The sequence below is a fragment of the Paroedura picta genome, chromosome 2 (genome assembly GCF_049243985.1).
Source record: "Paroedura picta isolate Pp20150507F chromosome 2, Ppicta_v3.0, whole genome shotgun sequence".
NCBI lineage: Eukaryota > Metazoa > Chordata > Lepidosauria > Squamata > Gekkonidae > Paroedura > Paroedura picta.
The window spans coordinates 122,877,345-122,894,993 of NC_135370.1; the positions used below are offsets into that span (position 1 = coordinate 122,877,345).

Sequence of the window (17,649 nt, forward strand, 5' to 3'; positions counted from 1 at the left end):
TAATTAGCCCCGGGTGTCGAAGCGCAGGTGTTAGAGGAAATGTCACAGGATAAAAGGCACTAATGAATTAATTCCATGGATCAGTAAGCAGATAAACTTGAAGCTTTTGTACAGCACCTCCTGCCGAGAAAGGAAGAGCCTGCAAGTGCTGTTTGCTTTCATGGGATGCAGCTCCTGCCAAGCTCCCTACAAGGGGAATTTCTTGAAGACTCTTCCCTCGTAACCTCACCACTGTGGTTCTCGGCCTGCTCCCAAGAAACCTCCTGCTGGTCCAGGGCAACGGCAACCAGTTTTCCACTTGCAACTGATTCCTCTACATCTATTCCTCTGGAGACCAAAAACAGGGTTGTCAGGGAGGGGAAAGGTGACAGTCTGTCGTGGGAAAGGAGTGAATTTCCATGTGTGATGCTGCTGTTGGAGGCTTAGCAAAAACATCCATTCAGGTAATGACCAACTGATCTGGATAGCCCATTAAGGCCAACCTTGTCCGATCTCAGCAAAGGTCCATATTCATCACAAATGGTTTCAATTTTTTTCTGGAACAGTAACAGCAAAATCATCAATCCAAAGAGTGCTTTTAAAACTGGGGTATGAGTCAAGTTGCATTGCCTACCACTGTATTTTTGAAACTTAGGACTCAAAAGCAGCTTTGCAGTTCCTTGACCTGTTGCTGTAACTGATCATAAGGCGTGTGTTGACGGGCAACAAGGCCATCTGGAGGATAATGGAGCCAGAATAAATAATTGTAATGAGGTTTACAAAGACCAAGTCAGGATGACTGAGAAACTCCTCCGTCACTTCCCTCGCTAGAATCTTGAGCTCATTTTGACCAAGGCTGCTTTTCGTTGCCTGGTTTGGCCTCCTTTATGCGTTTAATGACACACACAAGACATTTCCTTGTACTGAGCCAGACCACTGGTCAATCAGGGTCAGTATCATCTGCTCAGACTGGCAGCTGCTTGGGCAGAGGCCTTTCACATCATCACATACCACCTGATCTTTTTAAGTGGAGATGGTGGGGCCTGAATCTGGGAATTTCTGCATTAAATTAATTTAAAAAATATGTTGTTGGTTCTTATATGCCACTTTTTTCTCCCCAAAGAAGTCTCAAAGAGGCTTATATTTGCCTTCCCTTCCTCTCCCCACAACAGCCACCCTGTGAGGTGGGTGAGGCTGAGAGAGCCCTGATATTACTGCTCAGTGGCAAGCCCGAGATCACCCAGCTGGCTGTAGGTAGGGGAGCGCGGAATCAATCCCGGCTTGGCACTCCTGACCAGTACACCAAGCTGACTGTCTTTAAAGGACTGAGGTAGATTAAAACATTTATCCTTGATATGCTAATTTCAACATTTACTCCACCATCTTTCCAGCCACCAGGAATGCCACTATCCCTTCCGCCATCTTAGAATGTTATTATTACCTTTTACAGAATAGCACCTTGATTCACAAGAAGGTAGATTGGCTGTGTAGCCCCTATTATCTGCACCCGTTATTTGAAACACAACCTGACTGTATATGCTTACTCGTGAATAATTCGTTCAAACTGCAATGAAGTGCCTTCTCAAGTAAATATAATTGCAGCCTTACTCCTCGCTCATATTCTTCATTAAGGATCTAAGAGTCAGCACAGAATGGATGATGCTAGCACAAGGGGAAATGGTGATGCGGGCTGCAGGACCCACTACGGATGTCACATTGTAGCAAAGATTTTTGCACCTTGACAAAGCCTGTGGACTCGCAGTGTGACTTTCCAAAATGCCTGTGTGCTGGTGGGGGTGGGGGTGGGGGTGCAATGAAGAAAATATCTGTGTTTACGTCAATAGCTGTTTTGTGAGTATCAGACAGAGGCTGTGAAAATTAATTGAAGAGGAGGTATTAAAAACTTGCCTTTTAGGAGTGGAAACTAAGTTGCTGACCTTGTTGCGTCTTCCCAGCATGGAGGAGGGTAAATGGATTTGGGACAAGAGAGCTCAGCTTCCTGACACAACTGTATGCATGCCACTGGGTCCAGATGCAGAGGGCAGGATGCAAATAACTTTCAGAAGAGGACATTTCAGCATGTCTACACAGGACAAGCCCCATCTGCTGAGATTGCCACCTTTAAGCATTACAAGTTCAGGAACCCTTTCTAGTAGGGAACAGGTGAAGGGAACCAAGAGAAGTTGGCTAAACTGAATAAAATGAAGTTCAATAGGGACAAATGCAAAGTTCTGCATTTAGGTAGGAAAAACCAAATACATCAATATAGGATGGGGGAGGCTTGTCTTGGCAGTAGCATGTGCGAAAATCGCGAAAGGATCTAGGAGTCTTAGTGGACCATACATTGAACATGAGTCAACAGTGTGACTCAGTGGCTAAAAAGGCAAATGGGATTTTGGGCTGTATCAAATGGAGTATCATGTCCAGATCACGGGAGGTAATGGTACCGCTTTACTCTGCTCTGGTTCGGTCTCACTTGGAGTACTGTGTTCAGTTTTGGGCACCCCAGTTGAAGAGGGATGTAGACAAACTGGAGTGTGTCCAGAGGAGGGCAACAAAGATGGCGAGGAGTTTGGAGACCAAGATATATGAAGAAAGGTTGGGGGGCTTGGTCTGTTTAGCCTGGAGTGGAGACGACTGAGATGGGATCTGATAACCATCTTCAAGTATTTAAAAGGATGCCATATAGAGGATGGAGCAGAGTCGTTCTCCCTTGCCCCAGGGGGACTGACCAAAACCAATGGGATGAAATTAATTCAAAAATAATTCTGTCTAAACATCCAGAAGAAGTTCCTGACAGTTAGAGCGGTTTCTTAGTGGAACAGGCTTCCTTGGGAGGTGGTGGGTTCTCCATTTTTGGAAATTTTTAAACATTTAAACTTAGCCATCTGACAGAGAGGCTGATTCTGTGAAGGCTCAAGGGGGTGGTTACAATTGATGAGCAATAGGGATGTGAGTGTCCTGCATTGTACGGGTGGTTGGACTAGAAGACCTATGAGGTCCCTTACAACTCTATTATTCTATGATTCTATGATTCTAGCCAACATAGTGTAGTGGTAAAAAGTGGTGGACTCTGGTCTGGAGAACAAGGTTTGATTCCCCACTCCTCCACATGCAGCCAGCTGGCTGATCATAGTTCTTTCTGAATTAGAGCTCTCTCAGCCCCACCTTAGAGCTCTCTCAGCCCCACCTCCCTCACTGGGTGTCTGTTGTGGGGAAAGGAAGGGAAGTTGTTTGAAAGCTGCTTTGGGACTCCTTTGAGTAGTGAAAAGCAGGGTATAAAAACAGCTCTTCTTCTGAATACCCACACATGCTCAACTCACAGGAAAGATGACACTGATATGGGCATCATTCAACTGGCCTATGGGTACACATTACTGGAGATGTATGTATGTATGTATGTATGTATGTATGTATGTATGTATGTATTTGTTTGATTTCTATACCGCCCTTCCTCAGTGTGGTTTACATACAACAACGGGGGGGGGGGGGAAATGGAACAAATTAATATATAACATATATGTCCCAGTTCATGCTACAACAGCAAATTAGGAACTACCCACTAAGAACATAAGAAAAGCCATGTTGGATCAGGCCAGTGGCCCATCTAGTCCAGCACTCTGTGTCACGATTACCGCACTGATGCTGTTGCTCCCAGTTGCAGCCAGCTAGTTGAGCTGTGGGGAGATTGCCCCACCCCATCCTGCTCCCACACCACACCCATCCCAGATTTATGCCCACACATGGGAAGTGGGTGAGGTTCCACCACACTGCAGGGTGACATGGGGCTGGTTTTAATTTTCATTTTTAAGAACATGGTATTGTTGTCCACCACAATTCCATGTTCCTAAAAATGGGGAAAAAATACTCTAGGAAGTTCCATGGCCTTGGGGCATTTTTTGTCCCTTCCAGAAAGCCGTAATCAGGGGAGGAGCCTGGCCAGGATGGCCCGACTCATCCCCTTTTGTAAGGATCTGCCCTGACCTAGGACCCTTGCCACTCAGGGCAACAAAGGGAATGTGGATATATCTGTGTTCCTTTGCCATGGGGCAATGGAGGGACTGAGTCAGACCACACCTGGGATGGCCCCACTCACTGCCAGTGTTGCATGGACCAGGAATTTGTCCCACCACCAGACAAGCAGTGAGGTGGGGCTAATTCCCGGTGCTTAGATGGTCACAGTGGCCAAAACTCAGGTGCCATCAGAAAGTCCACCAATGGGGCCAGAACTCCAGAAATCCTCCCACTGTTTCCCCACCCAGCACCAAGAATAGGGAGCATAACTGCCCTAGACATAGTGTTCTATCTATAGATTGTGGCTAATAGCCATTGATGGACGTACTCTATATGTTTATCCAGTCCCCTCTTTAAGCTGCCTATGTTTGTAGCTGCCACCAGTTCCTATAGCTGTGAATTCCATGAGAACTTGCTCTAACTTGTCACTGAACCTTACCTTATCATGTACTATGCAATTGGGAGGGGATGGGATGCTCTGAATTCACTCTCATTCCAGATATTCAGTTTGTTTAGTTTCACCTACATACTTAGCATCGGCTTGGACAAAACATGTGGTGATAACTTCAGATTATAAATCAATCAACAGTGCAAATCTATGTGTTTTTATTTGAACCTAGCCTATCTCATTGAGTTCAACGGTGTTTACTTGCATATAAATAGGGGAGGGGCTGTGGTTCAATGGTAAAGCATCTGCTTAGCATACAAAAGATTCCATCAGGGTCAACAATCCTGTTAAAAGGACCAAGTGGGAGGAAATGCGAAAACCTCAACTTGAGACCCCAAAGAGCCCCTGCAGGTCTATGGAGACAATGCTGACTATGATGGACCAATGGTCTAATTCCCTATAAGTCAATGTTGTGTGTTCATGTGTTCAGACATACCTAGAATTTCAGCCTACTTGAGGGGCAAAATTACCCATGTGTAGCAACAGGAGGGACACTTTGCATTGGAGAGGGAGGGAGAGAGGGAGGGAAGGAAGTGTTTAACCCCACTTTCTCCCTGCCATTCTTCCTTCCAAGTACATTTTCCTCCATGACCTTCTAACCCTGAGATCATGAATATTAGAAATCACTCTAAGATGGGGTCTAAATAGAAGAAGGTACATTGGCTATGTTAGATCAGCCTTGGGATTTTTCGGCACAAGTTTAATCAAGTATTGAGCCACAAACAACTCTGTCAATTGTTCTGCCTCAAGTTCCTACAGAGGTTCAATGAAACAGTTGTTAAAGACAGGACTGAGCTATCCATTGGCTGGAAACAGGCATGGATGTCAGGTGCTAGATCTGAATCATGTCTTGCTGAGCACTGTAGCTGGTTCTAGTCCCATCCAGGACTGGATGAATACCCTTGGAGGGTGGGAGATAAGAATATGGAACCAGTCATAGAAAAAGGAAAAGGGCCCTAGTCCCATGATAACTCTGAAAACATACCACCATGTCACTACTGAAGAAGTGAACTCCCCATAGGGCTACATTGTACAATTGAGAGTTTTGGGGGTACAACTCCCACCCATTTATCCTAAGAAGTGTCTCTGTCAGTACAAGGACAGTAAACAGGAGTGAAGTGAGTTCCTCTCAAGCCATTGCCCCCTTCTTTTAAGCGCTTCAATGCACAAGGCTGCTCTATGCAACTTCCTCTATCCAGGAGAAAACAATCAAAGGACATTTAATGGACTGGCAGAAATGTGACACCTGGGAGGTAACAAACTTGGGAATGCCAAATGCTAAAGAGAGGCTCTTCCAGGAAAGGACAAGAAGAGAACGACTAACCCACAGGGAGTAGGACGAGCAAGGTAATGAACTCCCTGGAAATGATGGGAATGAAGTCCAATTTGGCAGGCCCTCTTCATGAGGTCCACCTCAGCTGAATCCATCTGGATGACCATTTTTACCACATAGAGCTAACAAAGGGCAGGCAGTCTGGATAAAGACTCAAGGTAATGGATTCCCCACTCCTCCACATATAACCAGCTGGATGTCCTTGGACCAGTCACAGTTCTCTCAGGGGTCTCTCAGCCCCAGCGACCTCAAAGGCCATCTGCTGTGGGGAAGAGCTTTGAGACTTCTTCAGGTAGTAAAAAGTGGGGTACAAGAAAGCAACTCTTCTTCTGGAACCCAGAAGTGCACAAGTGCCATCCCTGAAAAAGCTAGCTGGAGCCTGTAAATGGCAACATGGATGGAGAATGAGGTCTGGTGGCCTTTTGAGTAGGAAAGATTCCAGCTGAACAGACGAGGGCAGTGTAGATATCTAGAGAGAAATGAGGAACCCCTCAGGGAACTGGGTGGGCTGGGAAAGCTACCAAGCAGAGACCCAGGACAGCCATTGTGTATCTTGACCTCTCAGAGGACCCAATGCAAAATGGTTCTCATGGGTCAGTGGGACATTCTGTGACATGGAACATGTTTGAATCTTTCAAATGAATGTACTTGCTATCCATGTAGTTCAGGCACAGAATATGACAACTAGGCTAGGGAAAAGGAACTAATGCTGTTTGGAGGTTGATGGAGCTGAGTCATGGGAGAGAACTGAAAGGAAAGTCTGGAAAGTTTGGATAAGTGACAAGTCACGACAAGGCAGTAGGGAGCTGTAGGAGGCATGAGGGGTTAGAGATGATCAAGTGATTGATGGGTGTAAACTCTAGAGAGTGGGGAAAAGGGGGTGTTGAAAGAGAATTATCATAAGCAGCACTAGAATCAGAGAATCAGAGGCTTGGAAGGGATCATAAAGGCCATCTTGTCCAACCCCCTGTGCAATGCAGGATCAGCTTAAAATATCCATTTAAGTCTCTGTCCAGCTGCTGCTTAAAGATTGCCAGTGAGGGGGAGCTCACCACCTCCTTTGGCAGCCAATTCCACTGCTGAACTACTCTGAAAATGTTTTTCCTGATATCTAGCTGGTACCGTTCTACATGTAGTTTAAGTCCACTGCTGCAAGCCCTATCCTCTGCTGCTGACAGTTACTGATCCCTGCCCTTCTCCAAGTGGCAACTTTCCAAATGCTTGAAGAGAGCCATCCTGTCCCCTCTCAAGCTCTTCTTCTCCAGGCTGAACATTCCCAAGTCCCTCAGCCTTCCCTCAGAGGGTTTGGTCTCCAGGCCCTGGATCATCCTTGTCTCACCTTCTCAATTTTGTCCACATCTTTTTTGAAGTTAGGCCTCCAGAACTGCACACAGTACTCCAGGTGGAGTCTGACCAATGTGGTATACAGCAGGACTATGACATCTTGCAATTTTAATGTGATGCCTCTGTTGATACAGCCCAAGACTGCATTTGCCTTTATTTTGAGTATGAAATGTGACATTTCAGAGGGGCCCCCTGCCCCATTTGCTTGATATCCCATCTAATTTGGGATTTGCAGAGACAACATGCTTCTGGTTATATGCTTGGAGCTCACTGGGTCCCAGATCAGAAAAGGTTAAAAATAACTGCTTTAATGAATCCATGTGGACTCCTCACAGATCTGTGTTAGACTTCTCAGATGATCCCTCCTTCCCCCATAAATCCACACATATGAGAACAGTCAAGTTCCACAAGAAAAGGTTCTGTGGCACTAATATTTATCAAAGGGAGTGGACAGTCCAATTCAAAGAAGGGGTGGAAGGGAAGAAAGAAAGCCTGAAGTATGGAGAAACTGGGGCCAACAGGAGGTGAACTCAGCCTGATTATTAATGGCTATCCTAGAGAATGACCTGCCATCTGCATTCAGTGATAGTGGCAGGCAGGAAGACTAGACTAGTGGGATGGTTGGTGCCAACTCATGCACATGGTACAAGGCAGCTGTACATGATTAGTCTGCACAGCACAGATCGGCAGGTATTGTGTTGGCCAAGAGTGATTTATGGATTTGTGGGGCCCACAGCCAGTTTAAGGATTCACAGGGCCCTAGCAGAGTACAATTGCAGTGGGAGCAGCCAGACTGGGGGCAGAGGGGCCTCCACATTGGAAAGGGGTGTCAAGCTGAGTGTCCTTAAAAAGGGAAAAGAGGGGAGAAAGGCTACAGCCTGTTCCGGGGGGGGGCACAGTGCAGGGGCCCCGGAAGTGCAGGGCCTGTAGCACATAGAATCATAGGGCCATGCAGGCCATCTAGTCCAACCCCCTGCTCAATGCAGGATCTGCCCAAAGCATCCTAAAGCATCCAAGGAAAGTGTGTATCCAACCTTTGCTTGAAGACTGCCAGTGAGGGGGAGCTCACCACCTCCTTAGGCAGCCTATTCCACTGCTGAACTACTCTGACTGTGAAAAATTTTTCCCTGATATCATTGTACTTGTAGTTTAAACCCATTACTGCGTGTCCTTTCCTCTGCAGCCAATGGAAACAGCATCCTGCCCTCCTCCAAGTGACAACCTTTCAAATACTTAGAAGGCTATCAGGTCCCCCTCTCAGCCTTTCAACCTCTCAACCTCTCAACCACATGCTACATATGCTACACGGATAAACTGGCCCTGGTGCTGGCATGGTAAGCAAGCAACCTAGTTTGAATAACACTAGGAACAAAGTCTCATTGGAAAATACTTCTGCAGTTCATTTGGAGAGGAGGCTTCCCCCAATAGTACTTGGCACATATTTATGGTATATGCACTGGTCTGTGCTAAACAACAACAAGAAGAGCTGTGTTGAATTAGTTTGAATCAATCCTTGAGGCTTGAACTCAAAGGGCTGCTTTTGGGACCTGTCTGGGGTCCCACAGGTGTCATTCTATCCCCAGTGCTTTTCAGTCTCTATGCAAAGCCCTTATGGCAAATCATTGGTAGCTTTGGGATTGGTTGACATCAGTATGCTGATCATATTCATCTCTATATATCCTTATGTAAATTTCCTGGTGGTGCAGTAGAGGTCCTAAATTGCTGCCTGGCTGCTGTGGTTTCCTGGCTAAAAGTAAACAAATTGAAACTTAATCCTGTTAATACAAAGATAATGCTGGTTGGGAAGAAAGATGTCTTGATGTACGTTGTTCTCCCAACTTTTGATGGAGTTTGTCTGACCCTTGCTGACTCAGTTAAAAGCCTCGAGATCATACTGGATCCAGTGTTATGACTAGAGAAGCAAGTTAATGCAGTGGCAAAAAAGGGCTTCCTACCATCTACCAGGGGGGGGGGGGTGCTGAAATGGGAGAGTGGAGGCCATCATGTGGAGGAGGGGTCACATTTTGGAATGCTCTCCTCTGTTCAAAGCTACCTGCCACCAGAAAACCAGCATAGCAAGCCCCAGAAGATGACAGAAGCCTTCCCCCTGCTGCTCTAGTTTTCTATTTGCATGGAAAGGGGCGTGCAGAACTGGAACCCACCGGCCGGAGGCGGCGACCCATTCGGCCACTTCCAGTAGATGCCACCTCCTTCTCGTGTGCATGGGGAGGTCCGACTAGATGACCTCTCTCCCCCCCGACGCTCACGTGCAAGAGAGCAGCCGGGACCCCAGCAGCGAGGAGCGTGGCTCTCCTCCAGCCCGGGGCGCGAAGAGTTAAGCCCCGCTCCCGAGTGTCTCTAAGGTGACTCTGCGCTCCTTGCGGCGCGAGCACAGCCCCTCCCTCCCTCGCTCGCTCGCTTCTTGCCGGGCTTCGTTCGGTGCCTGCCTTCGGGTGCCGGCGAGCGAGGGCTGCTGCGGGACACAGGCGCCGCGCCCGACCCCCTGCTTCCCCTCTCGGAGCCGTCGGGTGGCTCTTGGGCGCTCCCTCGGGCTTGCCTAAGTTTCTGCCCCCCGCCCCGCAGTGCTTTGCTCCCCGGAGGGAGTCGGCCTGAAGGAGCGCTTCTCAGCCGCTTCCACCGTCTAGCTCAGCGAAGCAGCTGCCGGGGGCGGTGGGGGGGGGGGCAGTTGGACTCCTCTCTTCTCCCTCCCTCCCTCCCTCCTTAGGAAAGTCCAGGCGGCTGGCTCAGCGCCCCGGAGCCCTTGAGGCAGCAGGGGGACCAGGAAAGCGCCTCTTGCTGGAGAGGATGGCCGAGGCTTCCCGCCCCTGGAGAGGATGCGCGCCTGCCGGAGAAGAGGAAGCCGCCCGAGGAAGTAACCCAAACCTGCGGAGGGTCGGCCGAGAAGACGAATGGAGGGTGCTTGGGGCCGGGAAGTCCCTGCCCTCCAGCTTTCAGCTGGGCGCCAACCTGAGCCTCCAGCTGGAAGAGCGGAGAGCGTCTGGAGCCGAAGCCGGTCCATCCATGGGAGCACAGCTGGAGGACCAGTTCCCACACTTGTCCATCAGGAAGCAGGTGTCCTACAGGTAAGGGATCCCTTCTGCCCACGTTTACTGGAGAGGCTACAGTTTGAAGGAAACCAAAGGTGCTTTCCCAAGCAATTTCAGGGTCTTGGCCTTCCCACCCCCAGGGACCCCTAGTAGTTCTTCCGTTTGTGGTAAGTAGCTTTATGCGGGTAGCTGGGTCAGTTTGCAGTGGAAGGTCAAGAGTTGCACCCTATAAATAATCACTGAACTAGTCACAACTCAGTCTTATGCATATTTACTTGCAAATGAATCCCATTTAATTCGCTTGGAAACCCTCCCAAGTGAATACGCCCAGGACTACAGCCTTTTACTGTAACTATTGAGTCCATCCTGGCCAAAGTGCATAGTGGGAACATGAGATGGCTGTACATTGGGGCAGAAATGAACTAAATATATCTAGGGAATTCTTTGAGTTTTAAGAAATCAATCTTCCCCAATAAAATCAGTCCCCTAGCATTATTTCTGCTTCATCCCACAAAACACTTTCACCAACAGGAGATGGCAAAGAAATGAAGGTGAACAAGAACGGGAGTGAAAATTCCTAAAGTGCATGAATGGAGAAACTTTGTAGCCTTGATCCACCAAATAAACCAAATGCAAACATTTATGTTCCTTGACTTATTTTTTCCCCTGGGAATGCACCCTGTGCAGACTCACTCCTGGTGATGGTGAATCGCATTGGAGCCAGTAGCTGACACACTGAGCTGAGCTTCCATGTACAACCATATATACTGTGGTGCCTCCAGCAAAACACCAGCTCCATTCTTGTTGGTTTAAATCTAAAAGATTTTATTTAAGCGAAGCAAAGACTTTGTGACTACATTACTTGAAGGGACCATGAAGAAGCACATAAAGCATATATGTATTGTATATACTGGGTCACTATTGTGTGAAATGTCAGGGAAATGTCAGAAAGCCAAGGGTCAGCTATTATATGGTAATAGGAAAGCAGGAGATATTTGGCAGTCAAAACCTCTTACATGGTGTTATTATTAGTGTTATTTGCAGAGATATGATGTCATTTGCTGGGAGGGGAGAGCTATTTGTTCCTTTGGGGGCCCTACCTGTAGCTCATAAGCATACATGTAGCCCCTCAAGAAGGCAAATGGCATCCCCACCAGGGCCATGCTGAGTTAGGAAAACAGCATTAGGAGGAGAGGCAGAAGCCACTTCTACCCCTGCTATGTGGACCTGAACCTAGCTGGGGCCCCACAAACTTGGGAACCAATTTCCCTTGCACCTGCTGTGTGACTGAGTAAAAGCCAGACTGAGGGAACCCAGATGCTGTACATTAAAAACTGCAATTTGTACTTTTACCATAATGTATTAGGTTTTAGATGATGTGAGTACAGAAGCTTTGGTGCTTCTGGAAAGCTAAAAATAATTTCAAATTTATGGACAGAGCATGTAAGGTTAATTAGCAATACCATTTTATTTATAACAGCCTCATAACATGACTGTAGCCCTTGAAAGAGCCAACATGAATAAACTGAAAACCAGGCATTATAGAATGACTCATTTTATAGACTTTTCCAGAAGCTCAGAAGCAATTTTACTTGAAGAGCACGGTGATACTCACAAAGTTTGCATGCCCATTCCCATCAAAGCAGCAATAACACTGCCTGCTTATTCTGTGGGATGTCATAACACTGATTTACCAATTGAAAATTACCTGCTGATGAACTGAATATCCCAAACAGAGCGAAGACAAGGACTGTGTGTAGACTGGTGTTTCCCACAGCAAACGTATGAAGAGTTTTAATTCAGGAAAATGAATTACACTGTTGCTTCAGCACAACCTGTGTGGTCCAGGTACCTAGCTGCTTGTAAAAAAAAAAACAGGTGGGTGTCCTGAAGGCATGCCTGGATTATCTGCCTTTTCCTTACAGTACACTTACTGTGTACTAAAAAGAGTACAGTGTACCTAAAAAGAGTTACATTTTCTACCAAAGTCTATGGACTTAGAAAAGTGTGGCTTGTTTTACAGTTGGACTATTATTGCATTTGTGGTTATGTAGTATAGTGATAGAATGGGCTCATAAACTCTTGTTATTCAGATGTGCCTTAAGGGCCTGCCAGAGACATTTTGCCACACCAGGCAGATACCCCAGATGCCGAGTAGCAGAGGATGCTGGAGGTCTTCTTTTGAATTGTATTCTGCTCTTGTGCTGCCCTAACTGGGCAGTCAGACCAGTTACACTAACCTTAACTGAAAACGAGGGTGCTACAAACATACTTAGAAGGCTGTGCATAAAAGAAATAATACAAAAAGCTACTAATTTAACCAATAAAAACTATTAAACAGTACAAAAATAATAGAAAAAGTGAGAAAGACCTAATTAAGAATTTTCACAAAGGTATTGTGCTGTATTGTAACTCCTCCCTTTAAATTCTTATCAAAACCCTTGACACAGCACATAACGTCTAGGCTTTGGGGCACAACTAAGTCATAGTACGGGAAGTCCAGCAGCTCTTTAACCACTCTCAACATTTATTCCAGCAAAGGCTATAATGAGCTGGAGCTCAATCTATCAGATGTCTTGGAGGTTCTATGCCTTAACTGTGGAGTGATCGCTTCACCGATTTTGGTGTCCATAGGGTTTATGGAACAAGCCTCTGAAGATTTAAACCATTCTGGCCTGGATGCCACCAAGAATAAGAATGATTTGGCCTCAAAGGAGACTGGCAGGATTTGCCTTTCTTAGTTTTTCTCCAGATGCACATGTTTTCTGGATGAATTAGCTGGTAGCAATTATTCATAATTCTGTGCGGGTGGAATGGAACATATTGCAAATTAATTTGATCAGTCTGGATTTGCTCCAAACTCTGCCTAGGGTTTCTGTGGAACCGTTTTACCTTTTCTATGGGCAAGGGCTCTTTTGATATTGCTCTGCAGAAAGCAACTCCATCCTGGAGTTTCAATTCCGCTCTAATCAGGACCTGCAGCATGATTCACTTCTGATTTCATATGCCTCCCTGCTCCTGACCCAGAAACCACCTCTCGCACCGCTGTCCTCCAGCATGGTAGCTTTCATTGCTAGTAATGATGAATCTTTGATGAAGGTGACTCAATGAGTCTGTCAGGACATTCTTAAAACGTACCTTTTCAAGCAAAGGACACTTTTTGCTTTATCCCAGGGCTCCCCAATCTGAGGCCCGTGGACCACATGCAGCCCCCAACCTCCGACCTGCTTGTCTGCTATCACCCTCAGGGCATTTTCCCTCAGATCCATACTGTTCTTCATGACTCAAGAGGCACCATCTCCTGCTGTTCATCCTGTCCCTTTCTTGCAAAAAAGGCAATAGCAACATTGTTTGTTTTGGTCTCCATGGTTCCCGCTCTCAGCCCTCTCTTGGTCTTATCCTCTATAATATCATTTTGGCCATTCTAGGTGCTTTGCTAGCCAGCAAAGTTCAGGCACCCATCCCACTAAGCTTTTTAATTACCCCTTTCAATGAATTACCATGTTGAAGCTATGTATGTATATAGAATCATAGAATCATAGAGTTGGAACAGGCCTCCTGGGTCATCTAGTCCAACCCCCTGCACTATGCAGGACACTCATATCCCTATCGCTCATCTTCTGTAACCTGCCACCCCCTTAAGTCTTCACAGAATCAGCCTCTCCGTCAGATGGCTAACCATCCTCTGTTTAAAAATTTCCAAAGAAGGAGAACCCACCACCTCCCGAGGAAGCCTGTTCCACTGAGAAATCACTTTGTCAGGAACTTCTTCCTCATGTTTAGAAAGAATTTCTTTGGAATTAATTTCATCCCATTGGTTCTGGTCCATCCCTCCGAGGCAAGAAAGAACAACTCTGCTCCGTTCTCTATACTTGAAGATGGTTATCAAATCCTCTCTCAGTTATCTCTTCTCCAGGCTAAACAGACCAAGCCCCCCAACCTTTCTTCATATGTTTTGGTGTCCAAACCCCTCACCATCTTTGTTGCCCTCCTCTGGACACGCTCCAGTTTGTCTACATCACTCTTCAACTGTGGTGCCCAAAACTGAACACAGTACTCCAAGTGAGGCTGAACCAGAGCAAAGTAAAGTGGTACCATCACCTCCCGTGATCTGGACACGATACTCAGTTTGATACAGCCCAAAATCCCTTTTGCCTTTTTAGCCACCGAGTCACACTGTTGACTCATGTTTAATGTATGGTCTGCTAAGACTCCTAGATCCTTTTTGCACATGCTACTGCCAGGACAAGCCTCCCCCATCCTATATTGGTGTACTTGGTTTTTCCTACCTATTGAATTTCATTTTATTCAGTTTAGCCCACTTCTCGAGCCTATCAATATCATCCTGTATTCTGTCTACTGTTCTGTTTGCTACCCCTCCCAGTTTAGTATCATCTGCAAATTTAATAAGTATCCCCTCTAAACCCTCATCCAAATCATTTATAAATATGTTGAACAGCACAGGCCCCAGGACAGATCCCTGGGGAACTCCATTTGTCACTCTTCTCCAAGAGGATGCTGAACCATTAACAAGTACCCTTTGTATACAATCTGTCAACCAGTTATCGATCCACCTGACAGAATTAGGATCCATACTGCATTTTACCATATAAGGAAGGTAAAGTTGCTGGGTGAATGGATTCAGGAGATGTCAGGTCTGCTTTTGAAAAAATGCAGGAAAAGGACAGTAAAATGTATTTTTGCAAAAAAAAAGGATAAAAGTGTTTTGCATACTGAACATTTCTAGAGGCTCCATCCATCAAAGCAAGTGGCTTCCAAAGTTACTGGTGAGGTTGTTGCTGCAAACAAAAGCATTCTTCCTTCCACAACAAGAGCTGGTTGCTCTGACATGGTTTTGCCTACTTCTGCCTCTCCTCCCTTCCTCACGCCAATCTTCTTATACATCTGTGATTGCAGGAGCCAGTGAGTGGCCATTTGAGCACTCTCTTAGCAAGGAAGCTTATGGCATTCTCCTTCTCACATCTTCCTCCAGCCAAGTTCCCCTCCCTCTGGCTACCATTTTACTTCTCATGATTGAGGCTTGGCTGGCAAGCAGTGATGTGTAAGTGCACCCTGCATATAATTTGAAGCCAACTTAATGGCATATATTTTGAAGCCACCTCTGTTCCAGGTGGAAGGCTGCCCTCATTCACTCTTTCTGTCTACTTGCCCTTTTTTGGAGGGCCCCCAATTTTTAACATATATAAAAATTAAAATGTATTAGCAGGTGTATATTTAAACTTCAAGGAGCTTTGTTTATTAAGAAATAAATCTCATAGTATTCAATGTATTTAGGATTGCAACTCTACCATCTGGTAAGCCAGATTCACAATCCATTTTTAAATAATTGTTCCTAGACTGTGTATATAGCCCAGTGCTTCTGAGAATTGTAGTGGATTGGGGGGGGGGCAGGGGTCTCTTCTCTTCTTTGCTATGGTCGAATTGAAAATCCCCAGATAATAGCAATTAGAATCATAGAATCATAGAGTTGGAAGGGGCCATACAGGCCATCTAGTCCAACCCCGTGCAGTAATAGCAATTAGAGTGGAGTGGATTTTATGGGAAAGGGAGGAGTTAGGCCTAAAATTATACTAGTCGTATTTTTATTTATTCAAGGATAACATTGAAACTCTGCAACTGCTGCTCTGCTAAAAACCCTGTTAGATGTCTGCAAAAGGAAGTTCTGTTTCAAAGAAATGAAAAACTGCAGATGTCTTTAATGACAAAATGGACTACTGAGTACTTCTTTGTTTTAAACAGGATAAAGTTGTTTGTCTGATATGTCTTGAAACTGTCTCAGTATTAAAGTACAATATTAAAAGGCACTTTAAACAAGAGTTACTCAATTTATCAAGGAGAGGTGCAAGTAAAAAGATAAGCTCTCTTAAAAAATCAATGTTTTTGCAGCAAAATAGTTTTAGAAAGCATGTTGAAGGGAACTTGTCTACTGTTAGGGCCAGCTATCATGTTGCTAAATGTACTGCTGAAAGTGGTAGACCATTCTCTGATGGTGAATTTGTCAAAAAGTGCATGGTTAATGTAATGGAGGAAATGTACCCTGAGAAGGTATCTTGTGTTAGTTGTCAGTTTATCTGCATCTACAATCACCAGGTGTGTTGAATAATTAGAAGAGCTGCAAATGTCACAGGTTGTCAAGGCAAAAAGTTTTGATTTTTTTCCCCTTTGGCATTAGATGAGAGCAGTGACATTATGGACACTGCTCAACTACTAATTTTTATCAGGGGAATAGATTCCAACTTAGGAATTACAGAAGAGTTGTATGCACTGTAGAGTTTGAAAGGCACCACAACTGCAGAAAACATATTCTTGAAAGTGTATAAATCAACAGAAAATCTTGGTCTGAGTTGGGATAAGTTGAAAAGCATCACAACTCATGGTGCAAGAATTATGCTGGAAAGTAAAACTGGTGTAGCTGCAAAAATTAATGAAGAGATTTTGAAATTAAATGGTACACTTCCCATGCAATTTCACTGCTTCACCTATCAGCAAGCATTTTATAGTAGGATTCTTCAATGGGAAAGTGTGATGTGTATTGTTGTATCAAGCATTAATTACATCCGGCATCATGGCCTTGCTCATCGTCAGTTTCAAAATTTTCTCTCAGAGATAGATGCAGAATATGGGGATGTATTGTACCATGAAGAAGTCAGGTGGCTTAGCAGAGGCAAAGTCCTCAAAAGCTTTTTCAGTCTTCATCATGAAATTGATGTCTGTCTTAAGGAGAAAGGAAAAGGTCAAGAAGCACTTTCTGACCCTGAATGGATTTTTGATTTGACTTTCTTAATGAATATCACTGAACATCTGAACACATTGAATCTAAGGTTGTAGGGGAAAGGAAAGCTTGTGTGTGACATGTATACTGAATTGAAACCTTTTGAAGCAAAACTAAACATATTTGTGAAGTAAATCAGTGAAGGTAACTTTTCAAACTTCTTATACTGCAATGGACTAAAATTTGAGAAGGATGGGAATTTACAACTCAATTTTGAAGGATGTATCAAAGCACTGAACCTATTGCAGAACAGATTCACTGATTGCCATAAGCTTGAAAAGGAAATAAGAATGTTTCAGAATCCATTTGAAGTAGCACCAGAAGATACAAGTACCTTTTTTCAGATGGAACTAATTTATTTGCAAGCCAGTATTCATCTCAGATACATTTATAAAGAAAATAGTCTGTTAGATTTCTATTCTGGTCTACCTGATATATTTATCAACCTAAAGAAATTTGCTGCAGGCATGTTCACAGTCTTTGGCATCACATACATCTGTGAATAAACCTTTTCCAAGATGAAAATTGTGAAATTGCAGTGTAGGTCAAGGCTTTCAGATGAACATTTATATGACATTTTAAGAGTGTCTGTCACAAACCTTGACTTGGCTAACAGAAAACAGCCACAAAAATTGCCATGACTAGGTAAGCATGTATAGCTAAATAAAAGGATTCCACAGTAAAATATTGT

At 45.0% G+C, this 17,649-nt stretch overlaps 1 protein-coding gene across 1 annotated transcript in view; it reads left to right on the forward strand.

Annotated features, from left to right (window-relative positions):
* Nucleotides 1–9,820: 9,820 nt before the first annotated feature.
* DGKZ (diacylglycerol kinase zeta) overlaps nt 9,821–17,649 on the forward strand; it is a 151,080-nt gene continuing 143,251 nt past the window's right edge. Inside the window, exon 1 of the mRNA XM_077322329.1 lies at nt 9,821–10,201. Within this exon, the coding sequence (XP_077178444.1) occupies nt 9,924–10,201 (278 nt within the window). The 5' untranslated portion in view covers nt 9,821–9,923. The remainder of the gene's footprint in view (nt 10,202–17,649) is intronic.